The sequence below is a fragment of the Trachinotus anak genome, unplaced genomic scaffold (assembly GCF_046630095.1).
Source record: "Trachinotus anak isolate AG129_WGS33_773 ecotype Australia unplaced genomic scaffold, CSIRO_AGI_Tana_v1 ptg000018l, whole genome shotgun sequence".
NCBI lineage: Eukaryota > Metazoa > Chordata > Actinopteri > Carangiformes > Carangidae > Trachinotus > Trachinotus anak.
This window is the reverse complement of record NW_027273869.1, coordinates 1,819,552-1,841,579: the sequence shown is the minus strand read 5'-3', so window position 1 is coordinate 1,841,579 and position 22,028 is coordinate 1,819,552. Positions and strand designations below refer to the sequence as shown.

The following is a 22,028-nucleotide window of genomic DNA, read 5'->3' as shown; positions in this document are numbered from 1 at the left end:
AGTGAATGGACCTCCACACTTTCATGCATCTTCCACAGCTGAATGAAACACTTGGGTAACTGTTATATTGTGTTGACTTTGACCAGCTCTGCAGCAAACACACAGTTAAACGAACCTTCTTCAAATCATTTTATATTTCAACTTCAAAAAAAGAAAAAAAGAAAAGAAAATGGTGGCGGAAGTCTCCTGACTTCATGTAAAATGCTCAGAGATGAACTCATAGACCTTAACTGGCTGGTTGGGCAGGTGAATAACTGTCATCAAATGTCTGGAAACTGTGAAAAAAACAACAAATGAATGGTTTGTAATTATTTAATAATATTAATAACAATAATAAAATAAATAAAATGCACAGTAATTAATGTAATGTATTACATTAATGAATACATTATGTATTATTATTAATACATTATGTATTTTAGTATTGATGTGTAGCATCCCACTAATCATGATCAGTGGATCTGAAGGCAGCACACAAACACTGTTACTGTTAGAGAGCGTAACACTGAACCTACAGGAGCAGCACATCATTATTGAGTGTTTGATGCTAAATACTTTCATTAACTCAGTATTAAATATCACATCATGCTGTTAATGATACCGTAGGCCCATAAGGTTGGTGTATTGTAACATCACATTAACTGAGTAGTTTCTATGTTGCTATAAAACCATAATAAACCTTAATGTGCTTGTTTGTACCGGAGCGCGTAGGTCGGTGCGCGTCGTTGCCCCGGTAAGAGTGGTCCTGATGCTGGGCCTCGTGTGCGCGCATTACATCACTTACCTCCCTCGTGATTGGCTGTTGGTCAACTCGTCCGCCCGCCGCGCAGCATCCACCGCCAGCCTCCTCCTCACCACCATCCCGAGGCGAGCGACGGCGTTTCAAACCAGTGTCACCACCACCACCACCACCACCATCATCATCCTCCTCCTCCTCTTCATCTCTCTCATTTGACTGGATCGAAGTGTTCGCCCGGGTGTCGCGCTCCTCCCTGTCCCCTGCGCCGGCGGCTCGTCCTGACGATGGCCGAGAGCGAGGCAGACACGCCGAGCACGCCGATCGAGTTTGAGAGCAAGTATTTCGAGTTTGATGGAGTGCGGCTGCCACCCTTCTGCAGAGGCAAGATGGAGGAGATCGCCAACTTCTCGCTCAGGAGTAGCGACATATGGATTGTCACCTACCCGAAGTCAGGTAAACAAGCCTCTGCGTCACAGCTGCGCGGCGCTGGCTGTTCGCTCTCTGCTGTTCCCCGTGTGCTTATCAAAGTTCCTCATTCTGACACAGCGCAGCAGCAGCAGCAGGCTCCATTTTACATCCCTCACAGGTCTCAGGCGGCATTAAAGTGGCACCAGCTGGTGTTTCATATATTCATAACAACACTGGGTGGGTCAGCTCTCTAACATCTCTGCTCAGGTAGGCCCCCTGTGTCCTCATCACACAGTACAGACGCTACGGCTACGTGACTGTGGTGCATCGGCCTCAGCTGGTCCTCATCCCCCGCCACAGTGATGGGAGACGGAAGTTTATGTTTACATCCAGCTCCGAGTGTCTTTGCGCAGCGCTGCTGCAGGCCGGCTGTCGTGCGCGGTGCCCTGCTGTGCGCTGGGTGGGTCCGGTCATGTGACTGTAGTGGGTAGCAGGAGAGCAGGCAGAGGGGCAGAGAGGTATTTGACGGTTGTCATGGGAATCAGCTCTGGTTCAGCATCATCTCAGCAGCAATACGGAGGTCTATTGATCAAGAGGAACACATCAACTCTCTGATCATGTTGACACAACTTCATACATGACACAGCTTCATACATGACACTAGGCTGAAGGCAGCCCCTCTGTTTCCAGTAGAAACACCAGAACTGTGTGTCTCACTGAGCCTCAGAGGAAAAACACATGAAACAGAGCTAAGATGCTCCAGCTGTACCAGGAGCCTAAGAAACACAGGGTGAGTGGGGATATTGTGGAGTGCTGCTGCACCATCCGTCACTGTTACTTGATCCTGTGAGAGGGAGCAGTTGAGAGCAGCTGTGTGTGTAACACACCAGTGTGTAACTTTTCCCCTGAAGCACAGGTTTGTGCTGCATCCTCCAGTTTGGTCCAGAGAGGCCCCATGCTAACTGTCCACAGCCACAGTCACAGGCTGCACCATCCTTTAATGTTCTGCCAAATCCATGTCACACAGAAACACAAATCACTTAATTCACTAGGGGTCTGACTTTTCAATCACCTCTTCATAGCTCCTGCAGTAAAACATCACCACCTCTGCGCTGCAGTTTTTTAATGTCTTTCAGCTCATTGTTTTGATTTTTGCAGCAGTCAGACTCAGACTCAGTCAGAGAGCAGCTAACAGATTGTTTGCTGACAGATTTGTCAGTTTATAAGGTGATAAAACAGCAGCTGCTGGATTGTGACGGTCTCGTCAGTCTGATGACCCTCAGACCCTCTGAATGTTGATACAGGACATAAACCATACACTGTAAAATAATCCAGTATGAGCATAGCTCTAGGAGCTGGGTTAAGGTTTTATACTATCGTCTGGATTAAGGTCTGGTGATATTTGTTCATAATCAGGATGACCTCCCACATCTCAGCGATGTGAGGTCCAGCCCTAGACGTCAGACATGATCCCAGCTGATCCAGCTGAGAGATGTGGTTTTGTGCACACTGAAACCCAAAATCTGTGCACGTGTAAAACACAACAGCCATGTGAGACAAATGTGATGAAGTCATTAACATCAGGACCTGTTTCAGAGCCACATGATGGAATTGTCACACACAATCCCAAATATGAATGACCTCAGACATCTCCAGGGAGCGAGGGTCTGAGACCCAGACTGGTTTTCAGCATCACTGAGGTCTGCTTAGGTCTGCAGGACTGAGAGCACTCAACACATCAGTCTGGGTTGAGGAACCAAGAACACGCAGCAAGGAGGGGCTGAGTCAGCTGAGGAGGTGGTCCAGGACACATCAATGTTCACACTGCTTAAAGAAGACCAGCTCAGAATGTGGTCGAGTGATTGTATCACAAATCAGTCCTCAGTGTGTCTTGGGTGTGTTCACACCTGAACTTAGAACTGAGGTCTGAACAGATCTGAACAGGTCTGAACAGGTCTGATTGATTGAAGACCTGATGTGAACTTGATGTCGTGTCTGCCTCTGCTCTGTTCTCTGTAGCTATGTGTGATACTGCTGATTTCCTTTCTGATCTGATACCAAGTGATAGCCAGGCTGGTATCACCGATACTGATACGATGCCAATACTTTGTACAAAAGCTTAATATGTTCAGAGAAGGGAAATAATAAGTAGACTATAACCATTTCAAATAAGACATCAGACTACTCTTTCTTATTCTTTAATAATAAAGAAAAATACATTCAGTTCACCATTTAGCACTTTCAAAAGATCAAAAGAAGATGTCCCACACTCCAAGAAACTTAGAAGTTACATGTTAATTGATTCTTCAGCATCTGAATAAGGCTCCCTTGAAAAGGCTTAATAACTGTGGCAAGCATGCTCTCCTGTTAGCATCGTTAGCACAACTGAGCGTCTGGGTATGTTGCTTAAAGGCTAACCCAAGACTAATTTATTTGCTGCATAATTTGCTAGTTAACAAACTTAGTAACAAGCCATATATGGTGAGCACAATCACTGATATGTGGTAGCTAAAAAGACACCAGAATTTCTAACACCTCAATAAGCAGAAGCACAGATGTCCTCACACTTTGTTAATCAGTTGGCCACAAGTCATATTAATTGTTTGATATTTGCATTAAAAAATCCTCCCAAAGGCACAAACACCACAAACACGGCTGTGAGGTCACGTTCAGTAACTCTGAGGTGGTACTGTGTCCTGAGATCACACCTCAGGTGTTTGACAGGGTTGGCCGGCGGCCACAGCACCTCACAGTCTTCACACACACATCACAATCTACGTCATTGTTGTTGTCAGAACTGAAGAAGTTCCACACACGACTTTGTTTGTGTTTGGCAATTATCAGTGTCAACACTCTGTTCAGTGGCTCATGTGTTTATAGAGCTGTAGTTCATATGACTATGACAGGCGGAGGGAGAAGTAGTTCCCATCAGCCAGGTATTATTTAGACTAGATCCAGGTGATAGCGTTCTTACTTTCTACTGTGTCCCTGTTGATGGTAAACCCCAAATTATTGAGTTAAGGTATCGATCTTTTAATGTGAGAATTGATCCTAGAACAGAAACATTTGGAATCAGAAGTACTGATATTTCAGTATTGATCCGCACACCACTAGTTATCTGTTCATGATGTTTGTGAAGGAGACATGTGTCCTCTGCTGGACAGAAGACACAGAGACACAGAGACATCTCCACAAGGTCTCCACAGCTGGTTGTCCTCATTCCACATGATGAAGTGTGGAGTAAACACCCCCCCCCATGTTGGTGTATCTCTTGGTTTAGACAAGTCCTGCACTCAGTGTCCTCTGATATTGTTTTTGTGCTCGTTTTTTGGCTTTAATTTAAGTTTATAAGACACAGCTGATGTTCTTTCATGTGTCCAACACAACTGAACTCTTTCATCAATATCATCATAACTGGTACTAATGAGAAGTCAAAGTTTCTGAACAAGGAAAGTTTTTCAGCAAATCTTCATTACATGATTAATTTGGCTTAACAGTCATCACTGAGGCTCCTCTGAGCAGAAACATTCAGACCTTATCAGATCAGCTCTCAGCAGAGCGCTTCTGAGCTCCAGGACGGCCTGGTGACTGAAGGAAGTGTAGCCCTGAGCAGAAGTCCATGGTTCAACACCAACCAGTTCATGTTTCAAACACATTTTCCACAGCCACGGGAACATCAGCTCTGATTAATGGCAGCTCTATTTTGAGAAATGTGAAGTTAGCCACACCCATGACTGTAGTCATGTGTTCCTGAGGCCAGAGCGGGTGATGTAGAGTCATAATTAAAACTGCTCAATAAGCATGAGATAACCTGTACAAAAATAGGAAAACTAGAGAAAAAATATTTCTAAACTAAAGCCCTTCAACTTAGACTAAGGTTGACTTATTTCCACTTACCTTGTGTACCCACGGATGTTTTACTTCCTGTCCTTGTCCAGTTGCCCCCCCCCCCCCCCCCCCCCCCCCCCCCACACCATTTTTCACCTGTGTCTGATCATCCCTGTGTATTTACCTCTGTGTTTGTCCATCCGTTTGTCTGTCTGTCAGTTTCCTCAGTGTTTCTTGTGTGGTTCCTGTGTGTTTCCTCAGCATTTCCTCATGTTTCCTCTGTCTTTTCCCTGTGTTTCCTCAAACACTGAGGAAACACTGAGGAAGCATCCACTGTGTCTGTTCCCTTCCTGCCACATTTTCCTTAATGTCCTCAGACTGTCTCTTCTCTCCTCTCTCCTCTCCTCTCTCCCCTCCTCCTGTTGCCTCTCTCCTCTCTCCTCTCTCCTCTTCTCCTCTCTCTTGTCTCCTCTCCTCCTGTCTCTCCTCTCTTCTGTCTCCTCTCTCCCCTCCTCCTGTTGCCTCTCTCCTCTCTCCTCTCTCCTCTTCTCCTCTCTCTTGTCTCCTCTCCTCCTGTCTCTCCTCTCTTCTGTCTCCTCTCTCCCCTCCTCCTGTTGCCTCTCTCCTCTCTCCTCTCTCCTCTTCTCCTCTCTCTTGTCTCCTCTCCTCCTCTCCTCCTCTCCTCCTCTCTCCTCTCTCCTGTCCTCTCCAGGTACCAGTCTACTCCAGGAGGTTGTGTATTTAGTGAGCCAGGGAGCTGACCCAGATGAAATCGGCCTGATGAACATTGATGAACAGCTGCCTGTGTTAGAGTACCCCCAGCCTGGTCTGGACATCATACAGGTACAGTTGTGAGATCATATAGGTACAGGACTGAGACCAGGCCACAGTCCACTGACTGAACCATTGTGGGTCTGATCTGCTCTCTGACAAAACACACACACACACACACACACACACACACACACATATATATATATATATATATATATATATAGCGAGAGAGAGAGAGACAACATAAATAAATCCTCAAACTTGAACCTCTTAATCATCACTGAAAACATATTGTGTGGGTCAGATCAGTGTTTGTAGTATACACTGAATGTGGTTTGTTGGTACCATGGAAACTCACCTGTCATATACTTCTCTGCTGACAGACACAGAAACAGGACAAACATGTTCACTGAGAGAAAAACTTTATCTAATTTTCCAGCAAATGTTGGTTCACATGATGTGAAGAGCAGAGGAGATAAGACACACCTCTGCAGCACTGATAACACGCTGACTGAATTCACATGAAAGTGCTGACTTTCCCCACAGGAGCTCACATCCCCTCGTCTGATCAAAAGCCATCTTCCCTACCGATTCCTGCCGACCGCCATGCACAACGGAGAGGCCAAGGTCAGCCGCCGCCCCCACCTTCATGAAATATAACTGCATTGTATTAGTTCAGACAGAACAGTGACATCACACACGCTCAACTGGAGTCAGTTAACCCCCCCCTGCTGGTGGTTTGAACTATCCATCAGTTCAGCTGTTATCATTCAGATCAGATATTGATCGTTGCTAAGTGGATATTATATATAGAGAGATAAGCACAGCCATGTATGTTTAAAAATAATAAGAAACCAGAGAATTCTTATATGTATGCTGTTTTAATAAACTTGCATATATTAGTGAAATATATATCGTTAACATATAGTGGTTGATAAAGTGGCCTCTGACTGTTGTACCTCACTGTATGGTCACTTGTTATATCATGTAAAAATATATCACATAGATATTTTTGACATATGTAATATACAGATGTGACTGTGTGTTTCATATGTTATACACTTCTCTCCTCATATATCCAGAGGATGTAAATATGTTATAATAGTATAGGTCACATACAGGACTGTCTCAGAAAATTAGAATATTGTGATAAAGTTCTTTATTTTCTGTAATGCAATTAAAAAAACAAAAATGTCATACATTCTGGATTCATTACAAATCAACTGAAATATTGCAAGCCTTTTATTATTTTAATATTGCTGATTATGGCATACAGCTTAAGAAAACTCAAATATCCTATCTCAAAATATTAGAATATCATGAAAAAGTATACTAGTAGGGTATTCAACTAATCACTTGAATCGTCTAATTAACTCGGAACACCTGCAAGGGTTTCCTGAGCCTTGAAAAACACTCAGCTTGGTTCAGTAAACTAAATCACAAGTATGGGGAAGACTGCTGATCTGACTGCTGTCCAGAGGACCATCATTGACACCCTCCATCAGGAGGGTAAGACACAAAAAGAAATTTCTCAAAGAGCAAGCTGTTCACAGAGTGCAGTTTCAAAGCACATCCACAAAAAGTCTGTTGGAAGGGGGAAATGTGGCAGGAAACGCTGCACAACCAAGAGAGATGACCGCAGCCTTAACAGCATTGTGAAGAAGAGTCGCTTCCAGAATTTGGGGGAGCTTCAAAGACAGTGGACTGAAGCTGGAGTCCAGGTATCAAAAGCCACTGTTCACAGACGTGTCCGGGAAATGGGCTACAATAGCCGTATTCCCATGGTCAAGCTACTTCTGAACTCAAGACAACGGAAGAAGCGTCTGACTTGGGCTATGGAAAAGAAGCACTGGACAGTTGCAGAGTGGTCCAAAGTCCTCTTTTCAGACGAAAGCAAGTTTTGTATGTCATTTGGAAGTCAAGGCGCTAGAGTCTGGAGAAAGGCTGGAGAGGAGCAAAATCCAAGTTGCTTGAAATCCAGTGTGAAGTTCCCACAGTCAGCGATGGTTTGGGGAGCCATGTCAGCTGCTGGTGTTGGTCCACTGTGTTTCATCAAGTCCAGAGTAAATGCAGCTGTGTACCAAGAGATTTTAGAGCACTACATGCTTCCGTCTGCTGAAAAGCTCTATGGAGATGATGATTTCATTTTCCAGCATGATCTGGCACCTGCCCACAGTGCCAAAACCACCAGTAGATGGTGTACTGACCATGGCATTACTGTCCTCGATTGGCCTGCCAATTCCCCTGACCTGAACCCCATAGAGAATTTGTGGGGTATTGTGAAGAAGGAGCAGAAAGACACCAGACCCAACAATGCAAATGAGCTAAAGGCCGCTATTGAAGCATCCTGGGCATCCCTAACACCTCAGCAATGCCACAGGCTGATTGCCTCCATGCCACGCCGCATTGATGCAGTAATCCGTGCAAAAGGATTCCCAACCAAGTACTGAGTGCATTAATGGACATTTTCAAATGTTTGATTTTGTTTTGCTGTTATAAATCTTTTTTTTTTTACTTGGTCTGAGGAAATATTCTAATTTTTTGAGATAGGATATTTGAGTTTTCTTAAGCTGTATGCCATAATCAGCAATATTAAAATAATAAAAGGCTTGCAATATTTCAGTTGATTTGTAATGAATCCAGAATGTATGACATTTTTGTTTTTTTAATTGCATTACAGAAAATAAAGAACTTTATCACAATATTCTAATTTTCTGAGACAGTCCTGTATATGACAACATCAGTCTTGACAGGGACATATATGTGATATATGACGTCCTGTAAGGGGACTGGACTAATGTGTCTGACCATGGTGAGAACTGATGTGGTTCTAGGTGATCTACATGGCTCGGAACCCGAAGGACCTGGTGGTCTCCTACTACCAGTTCCACCGCTCTCTCAGGACCATGAGCTACAGAGGAACCTTCCAGGAGTTCTGTCGGCGCTTCATGAATGACAAGTGTAAGTTAGGTCCAGTTCACTCACTCAGTCCAGTTTACTGACTCTGGTCCAGTTTACTGACTCAACACCCCCCCCCCCCCCCCCCCCCCCCCCCCTCTCCCCCCAGTGGGATATGGTTCCTGGTTCGAACACGTTCAGGAGTTCTGGGAGCATCGTATGGACTCTAATGTCCTCTTCCTGAAATATGAAGACATGTACAAGGTAAACTAACCCCTGACTCTTTGGAGATGTGACTCACTCAGTTTGGTGTCACGTAGATAAGAGCAGTGGAGCTGATACTGATGTACAGAGCTGCTGTCTGAAGTTAGTCTTTAACCTCTGTCCTCTGAGGAGACGTCCTTCAATAATTAAAAACTTTAGACAGCACCTTTCACAACAAAAAGTGTCTCCACTGAGTCTGAGCTGAGATGTAAAACTGATCGGATTGTTTGTTTCCTGACTTTTCTCTTTGTCCTCCTAACTTCTCTGTTTGGACTAGAATTGCACAAAGTGATGCTGCATTTCTGTTCTCCATGTGCGGGCCGGTCCAGTTTCTGTACAGTGTGAGAACCAAAGTCACAGGCTCTGACCAAACACACAGGCAGACTGAGGCGTGTAGCACGAGTCAACACACTGTATGAGATGAAGGACTGCAGCCCTGGGACCTCATGTATAAACGTTGCGTACGCACAAAAATGTTGCGCATGCCATCTTTCCTGCTCACAGTGGGATGTATCAAGAGTGAAATGAACATGAGAATCTTCCTGGCTGCTCCATGCCAGCTTCCTGTCTGACGTACGCACAGTTCTAATGGTCTCAGTCAGTTGGCGACTCTTGATGAAGTGAAACTACTGACATCAGAGACTGGTTCATGAGTCTGACTGACACATGTCAAAGAGCTACTGCTCAGACTACAGCACAGACACATGGACCTCACTGTAAACAGTAACACATCTACATGTAGCCTATGCAATTAAATAAGTGGACATAAACACACATGAGCAGCAGGATGAAATTCATCACAGCAGCAGCTGTGGACTCATCAGAGGTCAGAGAATCACAGGATTACAGAACAGGTTTATAAAGTTTTCATACAACGCTATTGACAAGGCTGATATTACAGCGCAACAGCAGCTAGAGCCAGTTTCCCTGATGTTACTGGAGCGATCCACACACACACACACACACACACACACACTCTGCTATAAAGGCACCATCACTACAGACTGCAGCTGACGACAGGTGATGACAGGTGCTTCTTGAGAAGTAATGCATTTAAATTAAAGTTAAATTAATTTAAAATCGATACATCGATGCATACATTATTACTCCTCAGTGTTAAATAAACCAAATACTACGGTAAACAGTTTTGACTAATTTCAATCAGGAGAACGTGAATAATGTAAAAGAAGAAAACTCCACTCTGCTGTGAGTGATGCAAATAAACGGCCTCTCCCACTCTCCTACTCCGTTTGTTTTCCGCTATTATTGATGTCAGAGGACTGAGATCAGAATAAAATATTTTTTTCCCTCTGAAAACATAATCTCCACCTTGAACTCGGTGAAATCTTTCCGCTTGATTTTGCCTTTTTCCTGGTTTTAAAGAGAGAGGCAGTCCAGGCATTTAGACTCATTATCATATTACATTTGTGGCCGAGAGAGGGTTGAGTGTGGTATTTGTGCGTGTGCCCTCGGTTCCACATCAACTGGGATGTACAAAGCAAATGTGCGTGGAATCCTGTGTGCGCACGGTTTCATACATCTGAATTATTTGGTGCATACGCAGTTTTACGTTTCACGTTTCATTATGAATTCTACACAAGGCTTTGTGCATGAGGCCCCTGGTCCTCAGGTCCACTCACCTGTTCATCTGTCTCTCACTGAAGTTTGAGAAATATCTCAACAACTACTGGATCAATAATATGATGCTTGATGATGACATGATGAATTTAGACTTTATAATATGTCGTAATCATCATGATCTTATTATTTTCTATAACTGGCAGATTGACTTTACATTTTCCCATAAACCCTTGTGCTCTGAGGCTGTAGAGATATACTAATGGTCTCTATGTTTCTTGTTCTGAAGCACTTGTACACTTCTGTTCTCTTGTCACATGGTCATGAAGAAGTTGTTTTTACGAAGAGCAATTGTTCTAGAAATCAAAATCTACTGTTGTTACTGTGAGAAACAGTTTAACCTGTCTCACATGATCTTCTTGACATGTCTGCAGTGAAGTGCAAGTCTCTGCTGCTCCTCTATAAAAGTCAGACAGTAAAAAGAAACAGGGTCTGTGTTTCTCAGGGTGCTGCAGTGCATACATGCTAACTTCATACCCTCTGCCCTCACAGCTGTAGCCTACTTTAACCTTCGGTTCGATCCTCTCAACCTCGTTTTGCAGGACGTGGCAGACACATTGACCCTCCCTGTCACCTGTACAGAAAGTTCCTGAGTAAAACTCTCCAGTCAAAGAAAGAGAGCAGATCAATATTTGCTCTTTGCTTTGTCAAAGGTCTCCTTCTTAATTATCTGTTCTTACTGTGTTTACGAGGTTCACACATCCTCTCTTCTGCAGATAGGCTTTTCTAAGAATGGATTTCTTAGAACTGAATGGAGACAACGCAATCAGTCTCAGACAAAGTCAAACAACAAATGTTTTTTATTTAAAGGAAAGAAAGGAAATGCCCCAGAAATCCTTCTTTTTTTCTTATTTGAACCAGACCAGGTCTAAACCAGGTCTAAACCAGGTCTGGAATGCCTCTGGTCAAATCCTGGTTTTATAACTACGACGTCGTCTGACAGAGTCACCAAACACATCAGTTAAAGTCAAAGACTCAGCTGATGGAGGCTGTTGTTATGTGTCTGTTCATATGTGTGTACCTCACACACATCCTGCACCTTTCTTTGGTAAAGTACTTAAATCACTGCCATAGAGGCTGTGATGAGGGACAAAGAGACGTCACACACAAAAGATGAAAGATTCCACGCTCTTATAAAATCCAGAGTGGGTACAGCACAAAGAGTCTGTCAGTGTGTATGGAACATAGACTGTATATAAAAATGGACGTCGACACTGGCTCCGGGAAATGAAGCCAATGCGGAAGTGCCTTAAACCTGCATTCTATCTACTGACCATCAGGGGGCGACTCCACTGGTTGCAAAAAGAGAAAGTCCGATTGTATGGAAGTCTATGAGAAAATGACCCTACTTCTCACTTGGTTTATGACCCCAGGAAACGTTTTCATAACGAGTTTATGGTCTCAATCGCTAGTTTCAAGTCTTCTTCAATACAACATGATGTTCATTTTTGAAATTATAGTCCCATTTAATTTAAAATAGACGATAAAGTAGGGTATGCATTGGGGCGTGGCTAACGTATGATTGACACATTTTGGCTTGTCACTCAAGAGCAGCCCCTTTTAACTATTAACTATTAAAAGTACTTTAACACTTCGTAATAAAGTTTACCTCGACTTTGTCAGGTCGACAGTTTAGGTGGGTGTGCATAGTGACCTCAGCTCTCAGGTCAGCCCCACCCCTCGCTCCTCCTCAGCTCCACCCTCTTCTCCAAATATGGTTTCTTCTGGTTTCAAAAAATCAAGATGGCAGCGGCCAAATTGCAAACTCGAGGCTTCAAAACGGCAGTTCGCAAACCAATGGGTGACGTCACGGTGGGTTGCCACTTGGTATGGAAAGGAACATGTTAGATACTAGCGTGGTGGTGGTCATCCCTCATACACACTAAAAACCCCTCAAATTAAACAAACACATAATGGATCTGAATAAGGAAGCAAAATGAAACTTCTGCCTCAACATATACCAGGGTTCTCGGCCTGAGTCTGGCCCACATACTTCTGGCCAGAAGATTTCCTGTGTGTGCCCCAGAACTGGTCCAGATGAGGAAGTAGCACCAGATGGTCATGTTGTATATGGGCCAGAGTCAGGCCGTGGAACCAGGCCTATACTGGGCCACAAGAAAACAAGCATGAGGCCCAAGTATGGGCCGGATTTATTTTGGTATCGCACAAATCACTTACGTTTATATTAACAATGTGTTAGCGACCAGGTGGCGAACATATGGAGCAGCTAAAGAGACAGATGTTTCTCTCAGTAGTTGGTGGAGACCAAACTAGAGCTAAAACAGAGGGAAGCCATCACTGTTTGCTAACACGTTAGCCACAACAACGTCATGTGGTGATGATATGTTTGTGTTTTGTTGTGTGTGTTGTGTGTAAAAGGCGCTTACTGCTACTTTAACATAAAAGTGTGTAATTTTGGAAAATATTAGCTTTCTTGCTAAGAGTATTAGCTTAGCATAAAAGCAGGAAACAGGAAACAGCTAGCCTGACTCTGTTCAAAGCATTTTGGTTTAATTAATATGTTTAAAAAAACAAAAGTGTAAAAAACTGAGAACATTCAGTCTCAACTTTGTATTGCTGATTAGTAAATGTTAGCATCACAGTACACTGGATCAAGATGATGAACATGGTAAATTTATACTTGATAGGCATCTGAATGTTAGCATTGTCATTGTGATTGTGTTAACATACTGACATTAGCATTTAGCTAAAAAGCATTTGTGTGTCTAAACGCAGTCTCACAGTTAAGCCTGGACATGTTAACACCCCACTGCAGAGAGAGTTCACCTTCCTCTGTGTAACACTTCATCTTATCTCCCGCCTAGCCCACTTAGGACATACACAGACACACACAGACACACAAACACACAAACCCTTATGCAATGCAAACATGATGTGCCTATAACCCAGGGCTGTAAACTGGTATGTTTCTGTTCCTACAGAACATGTTGTCCTCACAGAGCTGTACATGTACATGATGTCAAACTGTCATCTACCTGTACGACACATGTTGTGTAACCACAGGGAGTGTGTTCTCTACATCTGTGTTCTCCACAGTTGTTTGTAGAAGGTTTGGAGAAACAGACTCACTGACTCATGGTTCTTAAAGGAACAAGAGGGAGGAAGTGATTATTTGATCTCCTATTATCAACCCCCACCCCCCCCCACCCCCCCCCCCCACCCCTCCCCCTCCAGGACCCTGGGACCCTGGTCGAGCAGTTAGCCCGGTTCCTGGGTGTGTCCTGTGACAAGGCTCAGCTGGAGGCCCTGGTGGAGAGCTGCAACCAGCTGATCGAGCAGTGCTGTAACTCGGAGGCGCTGTCCATCTGCAGAGGTGAGTGAGTGGGAGGAGCCTGAAGGTGGTCTGATACCTGGGTTAGAGGTTCTAGGTCTGAGCATCAGGTCCAGCTGATGTGTTTAAAACTCACTGCCTCTGATCTGATCTTCTCTTTGTTAAAGCTGTGTTATCATCCACAGTTCGGATTAGGCCCGTTTATATAAAACACCAGTCATCAGTCATCACAGTGATATGTTGTCAGATCATATTTCTTAATGCTTTTCAAAATCCCAAAGTTTGTGACAAAACAGTGAATAATTTTACACTGGTTTAATTATCTGTTCTTCTAAAATAGAAGCAGAGAGATATCCTGACTTTTAGACTCAACCCGGTTATCTTCATCTGACCAGTATCTTAACATTAGTTATTTTACAAAACTCCACTCATTTATACATTCACAGACATCCACAGACATCCACAGACATCCACAGACATCTCTTTGCACTCTTCTTCTTGTTAAAACCTGGAGCTCTGCAGACAGTTTGGTTTGGTGGGTTATGCTGGTTGCTCTAATGCAACCTGGGCCTGTGACCCTCCAGGAGTGGAGCTCTGTGGGGCTGTTGAGGAGCTATAACACACAAACACACACACAAACGGAGACAGACAGACAACACAGGAAACACAAGGGGAGGATAAAAGCAATGGGGACAAATGGAAAAAGGGAACACACCTGGACCTGGACCTAGACCTGGACCTAGACCTGGACCTGGACCTGGACACAGTAAAAACAAAATACCCATTTTAAGTTTTTTTGAAAATCAAGTCGACTTTTCTTGACTTCAGAAAATTTGTTTTTTAGTCTGTGTGCATTTGACAAATAAAAGACAGAACCAGTCCTCTGTCAAACAAACAGGGAAACAGGAAACAGTTCAAGGAAACAGGAAGCTTCTGTAGACACAGTGTTGGTAGAGGATTGGACGAAAACATCAGAGAGAGAGAACATGAAAGTAATGAACTTATTTCACTTTTAGAGCCATTTGATCAGCCCTGACTCCAATCAGTGATCAGGAGACGTTTTAATGTGAGTGGTCATGAAAAATGACATTATGAAATAAAACTTGATATGAAACAAAAAAATTACATAAGGACCTGTTATACACTGAGTTAGTTACACTGGGGAAAATTACTTTATGAAATAAAAATGAAATTAAGATGATATTCAGTCAAATTCAGTCATTAATTTATTTAGCATGAAAATAAAAATGTCATGAAATAACATTTCATAAGAATGACTTGAGGTTTGAATGAGTGTTCTTCAATGATGTCACAAACTGTTTGTTAATTTTTTATTTTACGTAATTTATTCATATAATTATTTATTTTATTGTGTCTCTTTAAAATGTGCTTACTGTTGGACACTTCAGGTTTCCTTAATTATCTATCAGGCTTGGGTGATATCCAAAATGTATATCTCGATACAGTCCAGTGATATACCATATTATCATAGTGCTGTATTTTATGTTGTGTGTTTGTATTGTGTTTTATGTTTCAGGTGTTTTTTGTATTTCATTATATTATAGTATTTTATGTTTCACATTTTTTATAAGACACAATTATATTGTAGTATTCTATGTTCCAGGTACAAGCGGTGCTGCCACTAAACAGCAGTGCAAAGTTTTTTTTGTCACATGTCAAGGCTCAATGTACAGTAAGCAGTGACAGAGGGTTGGACTCATCAGCAGGGCAGATGGCAAAACTGAAAAAAAAAATTAAAAAATGAAAAATGTTGCGATATTCAAAGTTACTGAATATCAGCCCAAGACAATTATCTTCACCACTGGGGGCTCAGTACATGGAGTGTTTTCTCCTACTCAGTGTAAGATGATTATAGCACCACCGTGTGGTTTCATTTCAACCTGCAGGTCTAGTTTGTTTTTAAGTTTCATCCTTTTACATTCATTCCCTGATTTGTTGCAATCTCTCAGTTTGGTTTATGTTCTCACTCATGATTTGATTTGAATGTTTTCTTATGGTTTCTGTCATGTGTCTTTTTCTTTTTTCCCAACCTGTTTTTTTTGTTTAGTGCATGGCAGTCTGGTGTCTGCTGTGCTGTAGGCAGTCAGTCTGACCTGTCTCACACACCTCAGCAGGTGAGTCACTGTCTCGTCAGGCTGCAGCCACTCTGCAGCAGAAACACATCAAATGAGATCTGATGACTTCAGTGCAGAGGAAAAAATCATCCACCAGAATCTGTCAGAGGAATGATCATAATTTAACTGAGTTTAACAGCTATGTTATCATAACAACATAAGTAGTTTTTAAATGAAGACAGTGCTGCAGTGGTCAGCAGTAAACTCATGAAGATTCTGAACAATCACTGAATGATGACATAATCTTTGAATACATTTGAATTAAATGTCTGTGGCTCAGAGTTTAGTTTAGTTTTAGTTTATGTTCCTGTTTGTACTTTCAGACGATATTTTACTGATTCTCTCAGTGCAGTGTCAGCTTTGTTAAGTAGGACCCAACATTTCTGTCCAAAGCAGGACTCTGTTAGTAGGACTCCGGTAGCAGGACTCTGTATACAGGACTCTGTTAGCAGGACTCTGTTAGCGGGGCTTTGTTTGCAAGATTTTATTAGCAGGGCTCTGTCAGCAGGACTCTGTCTCATCCTGGTTTTTAGCATGTTCAGAAGTGTGTCTGGATCCTGTGCAGAGGTGTGAGTAAATCAAAAGGTGACACTGTTTTTTGCCCCACCCCCCAGGTCGTGTGGGTCTGTGGAAGGACGTCTTCACAGTGTCCATGAACGACAAGTTTGACACGGTGTACAGACAGAAGATGGGCAAGTCCGACCTGACCTTTGACTTCTGCCTGTGAAGAGCCTCACCTCACCCTCCCTCAGTCCGCCTTCCCCCTCCCACTTCAGTGCTGTTGACAGGTGCACACCTGCTGCCAAAACCCATGCTCCCACATCTCCAATCAATCAATCAATCAATCAATTGATCAGTCTGAAGTTTGGGATGACAGGACTTTGTCAGGATGCAGTGTGTCATAAATATCACTGATCAACATGAATGCAGAGTTATTAGGAGTCATTGACGAGTCCCAGTCAATAGTAAAACCAAACGTCCCTCAGCCCTACCTCCACTGTGTGTATGTGTGTGTGTGTGTGTGTTTGTGTGTGTTTGTATGTATGTGTGTGTGTGTGTGTGTGTGTGTGTGTGTGTGTGTGTGTGTGCGTGTGTGTGTGTACACTGACCAGGGTTCCTGATAAAGGTCTCTGAAGTACTGGTCCACATGTACATTCACAATCCTCTGACATGGCTACGTTCAAAGTGCAGGTATGTGACTGACACACACTGAGGGTTATGTTAATGTGACTGTTCCTCAGCTGCTCGGTCCCTCACAGTACGACAGAGGTGACGCAGTCAGGAGGAGGTGTTGTCTGACTTCCTCTACATGGTGGGTTGACTCCAGCTCACTCTGTGGTGTCGTACTGTGACAGATGGAGCTGTGTGAAGATGTTGAGATCCGTTCAGGTTCAGGGTTCTCAGCAAGAAGCTGTTGGTGAGAAGGTCTCTGACGCAGTTTGATGATCCAACAAGAACTTTGTTTGAATCACACTGATGTTCTTGGTCTGACTGCTCACCAGAGACCACTTTGCTGTGGGGGACACCCCTCTGACAACACAGGTACCAGGGTTAGAGGCTGGCCCTTAGGAACAGTGTGAGGACTATGGAAGAACTTCTTCCATTGTACCTTTACTCTGACAGGACCAGATTGGTCCAGACTCCTGACTATGATGCCCCATAAAAGACTCTTTGAGTCCGGGAGGAGACCCTGAACTTCCTGTTTGTCCTGGGACCTGGAGCAGGAGGAAGTATCCTGGGCAGGTGGGATATGAGCTCAGCCTGCAGACCATGGTGATGTGCATGTCTCAGGACTGATGAAGATCTTGAGGGTTTAAAGCTTTATCATCCATCAACATCTCCTTCCACTCAGCTTCTCTTGGACTCCTTAAGGTTTGTTTTGATCTTGGAAAAACTTCTAACAGTGTTGAGGAGCTGGTTGTTGAGTGTGTGTCTGTTGTTTGGTGCAGGTTGTGTAGAGAGGGCCAGTCATTGACAGTGAGGTGGTGCTGATGTCAGACTACACACACCTACTCTAGGTGTGTGTAGTCTGACATGGAACACAACGTCTGGTGTCAACGGGCACAACCACAGGAGAAAACAAAATGCTGACAGACAGCACCGGTGTCAATCTGTGGTCAGTCTGATGCTGATACTGAGGAGGTCAGCATCAGCATCAGCATCAGCACCAGCATCAGCATCAGCATCAGCATCAGCATCAGCACCAGCATCAGCAGTGGCTCCCAGTCAGGTAGACATGTTAGAGGTGTAGAGAAGAAACTCATCACACCTACATCCACCTTCATCCACCTCTACATCCTTCATCCACCCAGCAGCTCAGTGTCACAGCTGGAGACTGAACAGTTGGATGGTCTTTGGCTCAGTGTTGTTGGATTTCCAGCCTCCATCACTGGAGGCATCTTACAGAATGTATGATGTTCATGTAGTGTGTGTGTGTGTGTGTGTGTGTGTGTGTGTGTGTGTGTGTGTGTGTGTGTGTGTGTGTGTGTGTGTGTGTGAGTGTATGTGTGTGTAGAGAAGGTCCCCAGAGTTTCTCAGAAATCAAGTTCAACACCTCATCAGAGACTTTTAAAGTCACCATGTGTAGAATACAACTCTGATGCCCCCAAGTGGCACAACAACAAAACACACAATCAAACACACAATCAGACAGACACACTGAGCTGAACGGGCTGATAGTAACACACACGCACCGCAGCAGTGGACCTGAATGAAAATTATTAATATTGATTAATCACATTAAAAGTCCACATGCAGCAGCTTTAGGGAGACACATGTCTGTCCTGATGTAAACAAACATGGTGGTTGAAGCTGCTGAATTGAGCAGCTGATGATCAGGTGATAAACTGTTATTGCCTCAGTCCAGGTGTGATGACAGATGTTAGACCCTGGTCATGTGAGCTCTCTGTGGATGAAAGTCAACACCAAGGGCCTGGAGATGATTTATTATCTGTTGGCTCCTGCAATGTACAGTAACTATAAAAGATATGAGATGAACACCAAACCTTCTCATATATGTGGATTTAAAGCAAACAAAAACCTCTGCAGGTACGAAGCTACAAACCCACAGGATTCATTCAGTTAATCCCACATGAAAAAATCCTTTTTAAAGAATCAGTATGAGTGAAACAGCAGCATCACTCAGATCCAACATAACCACAGTGTGTGTCTGTGCTCACCGGTGTTATCACTGCTGTCACTGACCACACAAACCTCACTCACTGTAAACACACCAACACTAGACACCTGACAGGTGATGGCCACCATGTGTCCATCCTCAACCAGGAGGTAAACACCTCTGGTCACATGACAGTTCACACTAATCATGTGACACTGCACATGATTCATTGAGATGCTTTATTATTTCAATCCTTGCTGGAAAAGCACAGATAGAAGATGAGTTAGTGACATCACTCTGACATCACTGACATGAAGGACTCAGGTTTCCTCTGATGAACTGACAGGTGGAGTCCAGGTTCAGTCCAGGTTCAGTCCTGGTCCAGGTTCAGTCCAGGTTTAGTCCAGGTTCAGTCCAGGTTCAGTCCTGCTCCAGGTTCAGTTCAGGTTCAGTCCTTGTTAAGTCCTGTTTCAGGTTCATTCCAGATCCAGGTTCAGTCCAGGTTCAGTCCTGGTTCAGTCCTGGTCCAGGTTCATTCCAGGTTCATTCCAGGTTCAATCCAGGTTCAGTCGTGGTTCAATCCTGGTCCAGGTTCAGTCCAGGCTTCATCAGCAGACTCTTTGATCAACTTTGTTATTTTAGATTTAGAATTAATTAAAGGTCCACACAACAGCTGATCCAGCACACACTATGTGTCAGTGGTTCATCTCAGTCAGCTCCATGTTTAGAAGACATGAAAAGAAGTTAACACCCCCCCATCATTAAACTGAGCCTTTCTTCAGATGGTCAGACGTGTTGGGACTGAGGCAGGTGAAGATCTGTCATCAGCTGATGATGACCCCTGTGACTCTAATCAGCTGACTGAGGATCTGAATGTGAACAGCCTGCCATGAAGAAGTGACGGAGCATCACTGTCTGAAGGAGGGCTCCTGTTTCATGTGTTTACTTCTCTTCAGAAATCAAACAGCTCATAAAACAGGTGCGCAGCTAAAAGTCATCACCTTTGTCTCTTACTCTTCGTTGAGACTCTTTGTCACTCAGGTGCACCGATCGGGGATCAGATGAACTCGCAGCAGCTCGTTTCTCTCGGTGGGACCAGTGAGTTAAATCCCCGCAGACATGTTGCTCTGCAGAGTCAGGTGACCTGCTGATCCCAGTGTAAAGTCAGTCACTTCAGCTGCTGGTATCATGTGATCCCACCTGCACAGGTGATGTCCACAGATGTTTACTGATGACCATGCATCTGTCCACCTGTGAGTCATGTGACCAGAGTGTGACTCTCACAGAGGCTGCTCAGCTGTCAGATCTCAGTCTCTGAAGCCTCTTTGATGCTCTTCACTTCTTATTTTAGCCACCATCAACAGCTGCTCAGTCCACCACCATGAGATCAGTGCACCTTGGGCCCACTTTACCTGGTTGGTAATCCCGCCCTCTTTCCCCAGCACCTGTGTGCACCAGGCTTCACATGACCACTGATTGGTAAAGAATATGGTTTCCTTCTCAGTCCTCTCAGAAATGTCAGGGTTGGTCTGCCAAAGAGGAGACGGCAGAGAACAACCAGCAGTCTGACTCACTGAGGAGTCACAACAGCAGCAGGAGTCACACCGGTCCTCCTCCTCCTCCTCCTCCTCCACCTCCTCCTCACAGTAGCTTTCAGTCCAGCAGACCAGTCTGTGCTCTACCAGACACTTGTGAATGTCTTTATCATGTGGATGTAAACAACAACCTCAGCTCACACTTGTCACGCCGGCTCTTTTATGGCTGCTCCGTCTCTCTGTTGGTCCCTCTCTCTCCTCTCTGGTCGCTTCAGCTGCCTCATCCACTGGTTTGGGTTTTTATACATTTCCCGCCTCTTTTTTCCTGAGTGTCTTGCATTGTATTTTAAATGCTTTGCTTGCTGATTTATTAATAAAGTTGTGTCTTCAGGCAACATCTGATGACTCCGTTAACTCCTCTGTCCTAAAAGTGCTGCAGTCAGTGGAAATGGAAAATAAGAGTCAGTGGAATTTACTGCCATGAAATTCAGCTAAAGAGAAAACACCTCCAGGTTCTGTTATTCTACATGGAAATGACAGTGTTTACCCACCAGTGGTCTTCATCAGTTAGAGGTGAGGGTACAGTACAGATGAGCTGTGACAACATCATCACTGAACTGAATAATTGATAACTGATACTAAGTTCAAGTTATCAGGACAATAAGTGGGCAGATGATGTATCAGACGTCTTATTAAGTCTTCATGACAAGAGCTTTGAAAATGTCATCAAAAACAAAATCAGACACATTCTCTTAATGTTAGAAAACATTAAAGGTCCATACAATCTAAAGGTTTTTAAAGTACCACATAGTCTAAAGGTTGATGTCCATTTGTTTTTGATTATGAAGCAGGTCTAGGTTCTATATTAATACTGTGAAAGTATCAAAGCCTCAGTCCACAGAGAAATGCACACAGCCTGTATTCAGAAACTGAGCCTTAAAACCAGCTGTCAGGACTTCTGGAACTTTGTGATGTCACAACAAAGCAGTCACCGCCCTCTGCCACGCCCAAGCCCCGCCCACCTGGAACCACCATCCAACCTTGAATGATTTGGTTTCTCTGAGTATTTACCTGAAATCTGCTATATTTTAGAAGAGAGAGTCAAAGCCTCTCTTCTGATTGGCTAACTGACCTGATGTTGCTAGAGAGAGGAGATGTAAAACTACACTGAGATGGTTTTTGGTTCTTAAAACCACAAATATATCTTCTGATGGAGATCAACACTTCAGATAAAACGATGGAGAAGTTCAAATATGGACCTTTAAATAAATATTACTATATAAGTGACATGACTGACTTAGCTATATAAACTTTAGCTACACAACAATGTAAATTTCCTCAGTTACATGAAGTCCTTAAAAATGCTGTGTAAACCTAATAAAACAAGCTGTAAACTGTT

The 22,028-nt window shown here is 43.7% G+C and overlaps 1 protein-coding gene across 2 annotated transcripts; it reads left to right on the top strand.

Moving 5' to 3' along the window:
* Window positions 1–800: 800 nt before the first annotated feature.
* sult4a1 (sulfotransferase family 4A, member 1) lies at window positions 801–18,517 on the top strand. 2 transcript variants are annotated; one of them, XM_071501610.1, is made up of 8 exons: window positions 869–1,192; window positions 5,688–5,818; window positions 6,296–6,376; window positions 8,584–8,710; window positions 8,817–8,911; window positions 13,745–13,883; window positions 15,910–15,976; window positions 16,591–16,719. In XM_071501610.1, the coding sequence occupies exons 1-7, from the start codon at window positions 1,024–1,026 to the stop codon at window positions 15,939–15,941; spliced, it is 774 nt and encodes a 257-aa protein (XP_071357711.1). In that variant the 5' UTR covers window positions 869–1,023; the 3' UTR covers window positions 15,942–15,976; window positions 16,591–16,719. The 2 variants fall into 2 exon arrangements, with proteins under 2 accessions (XP_071357710.1, XP_071357711.1); XM_071501609.1 differs by lacking the exon at window positions 15,910–15,976 and having other exon boundaries at window positions 801–1,192; window positions 16,591–18,517.
* Window positions 18,518–22,028: the final 3,511 nt, after the last annotated feature.

What these genes read in the sequence shown, in the direction of transcription:
- sult4a1 (XM_071501609.1), top strand. Translation starts at nt 1,024, where the DNA reads ATGGCCGAGAGCGAGGCAGACACGCCGAGCACGCCGATCGAGTTTGAG. An exon ending in TGTCACCTACCCGAAGTCAG is followed by an intron (nt 1,193 to 5,687) that starts GTAAACAAGCCT and finishes TGTCCTCTCCAG; the next exon opens with GTACCAGTCTACTCCAGGAG. An exon ending in AATATGAAGACATGTACAAG is followed by an intron (nt 8,912 to 13,744) that starts GTAAACTAACCC and finishes CTCCCCCTCCAG; the next exon opens with GACCCTGGGACCCTGGTCGA.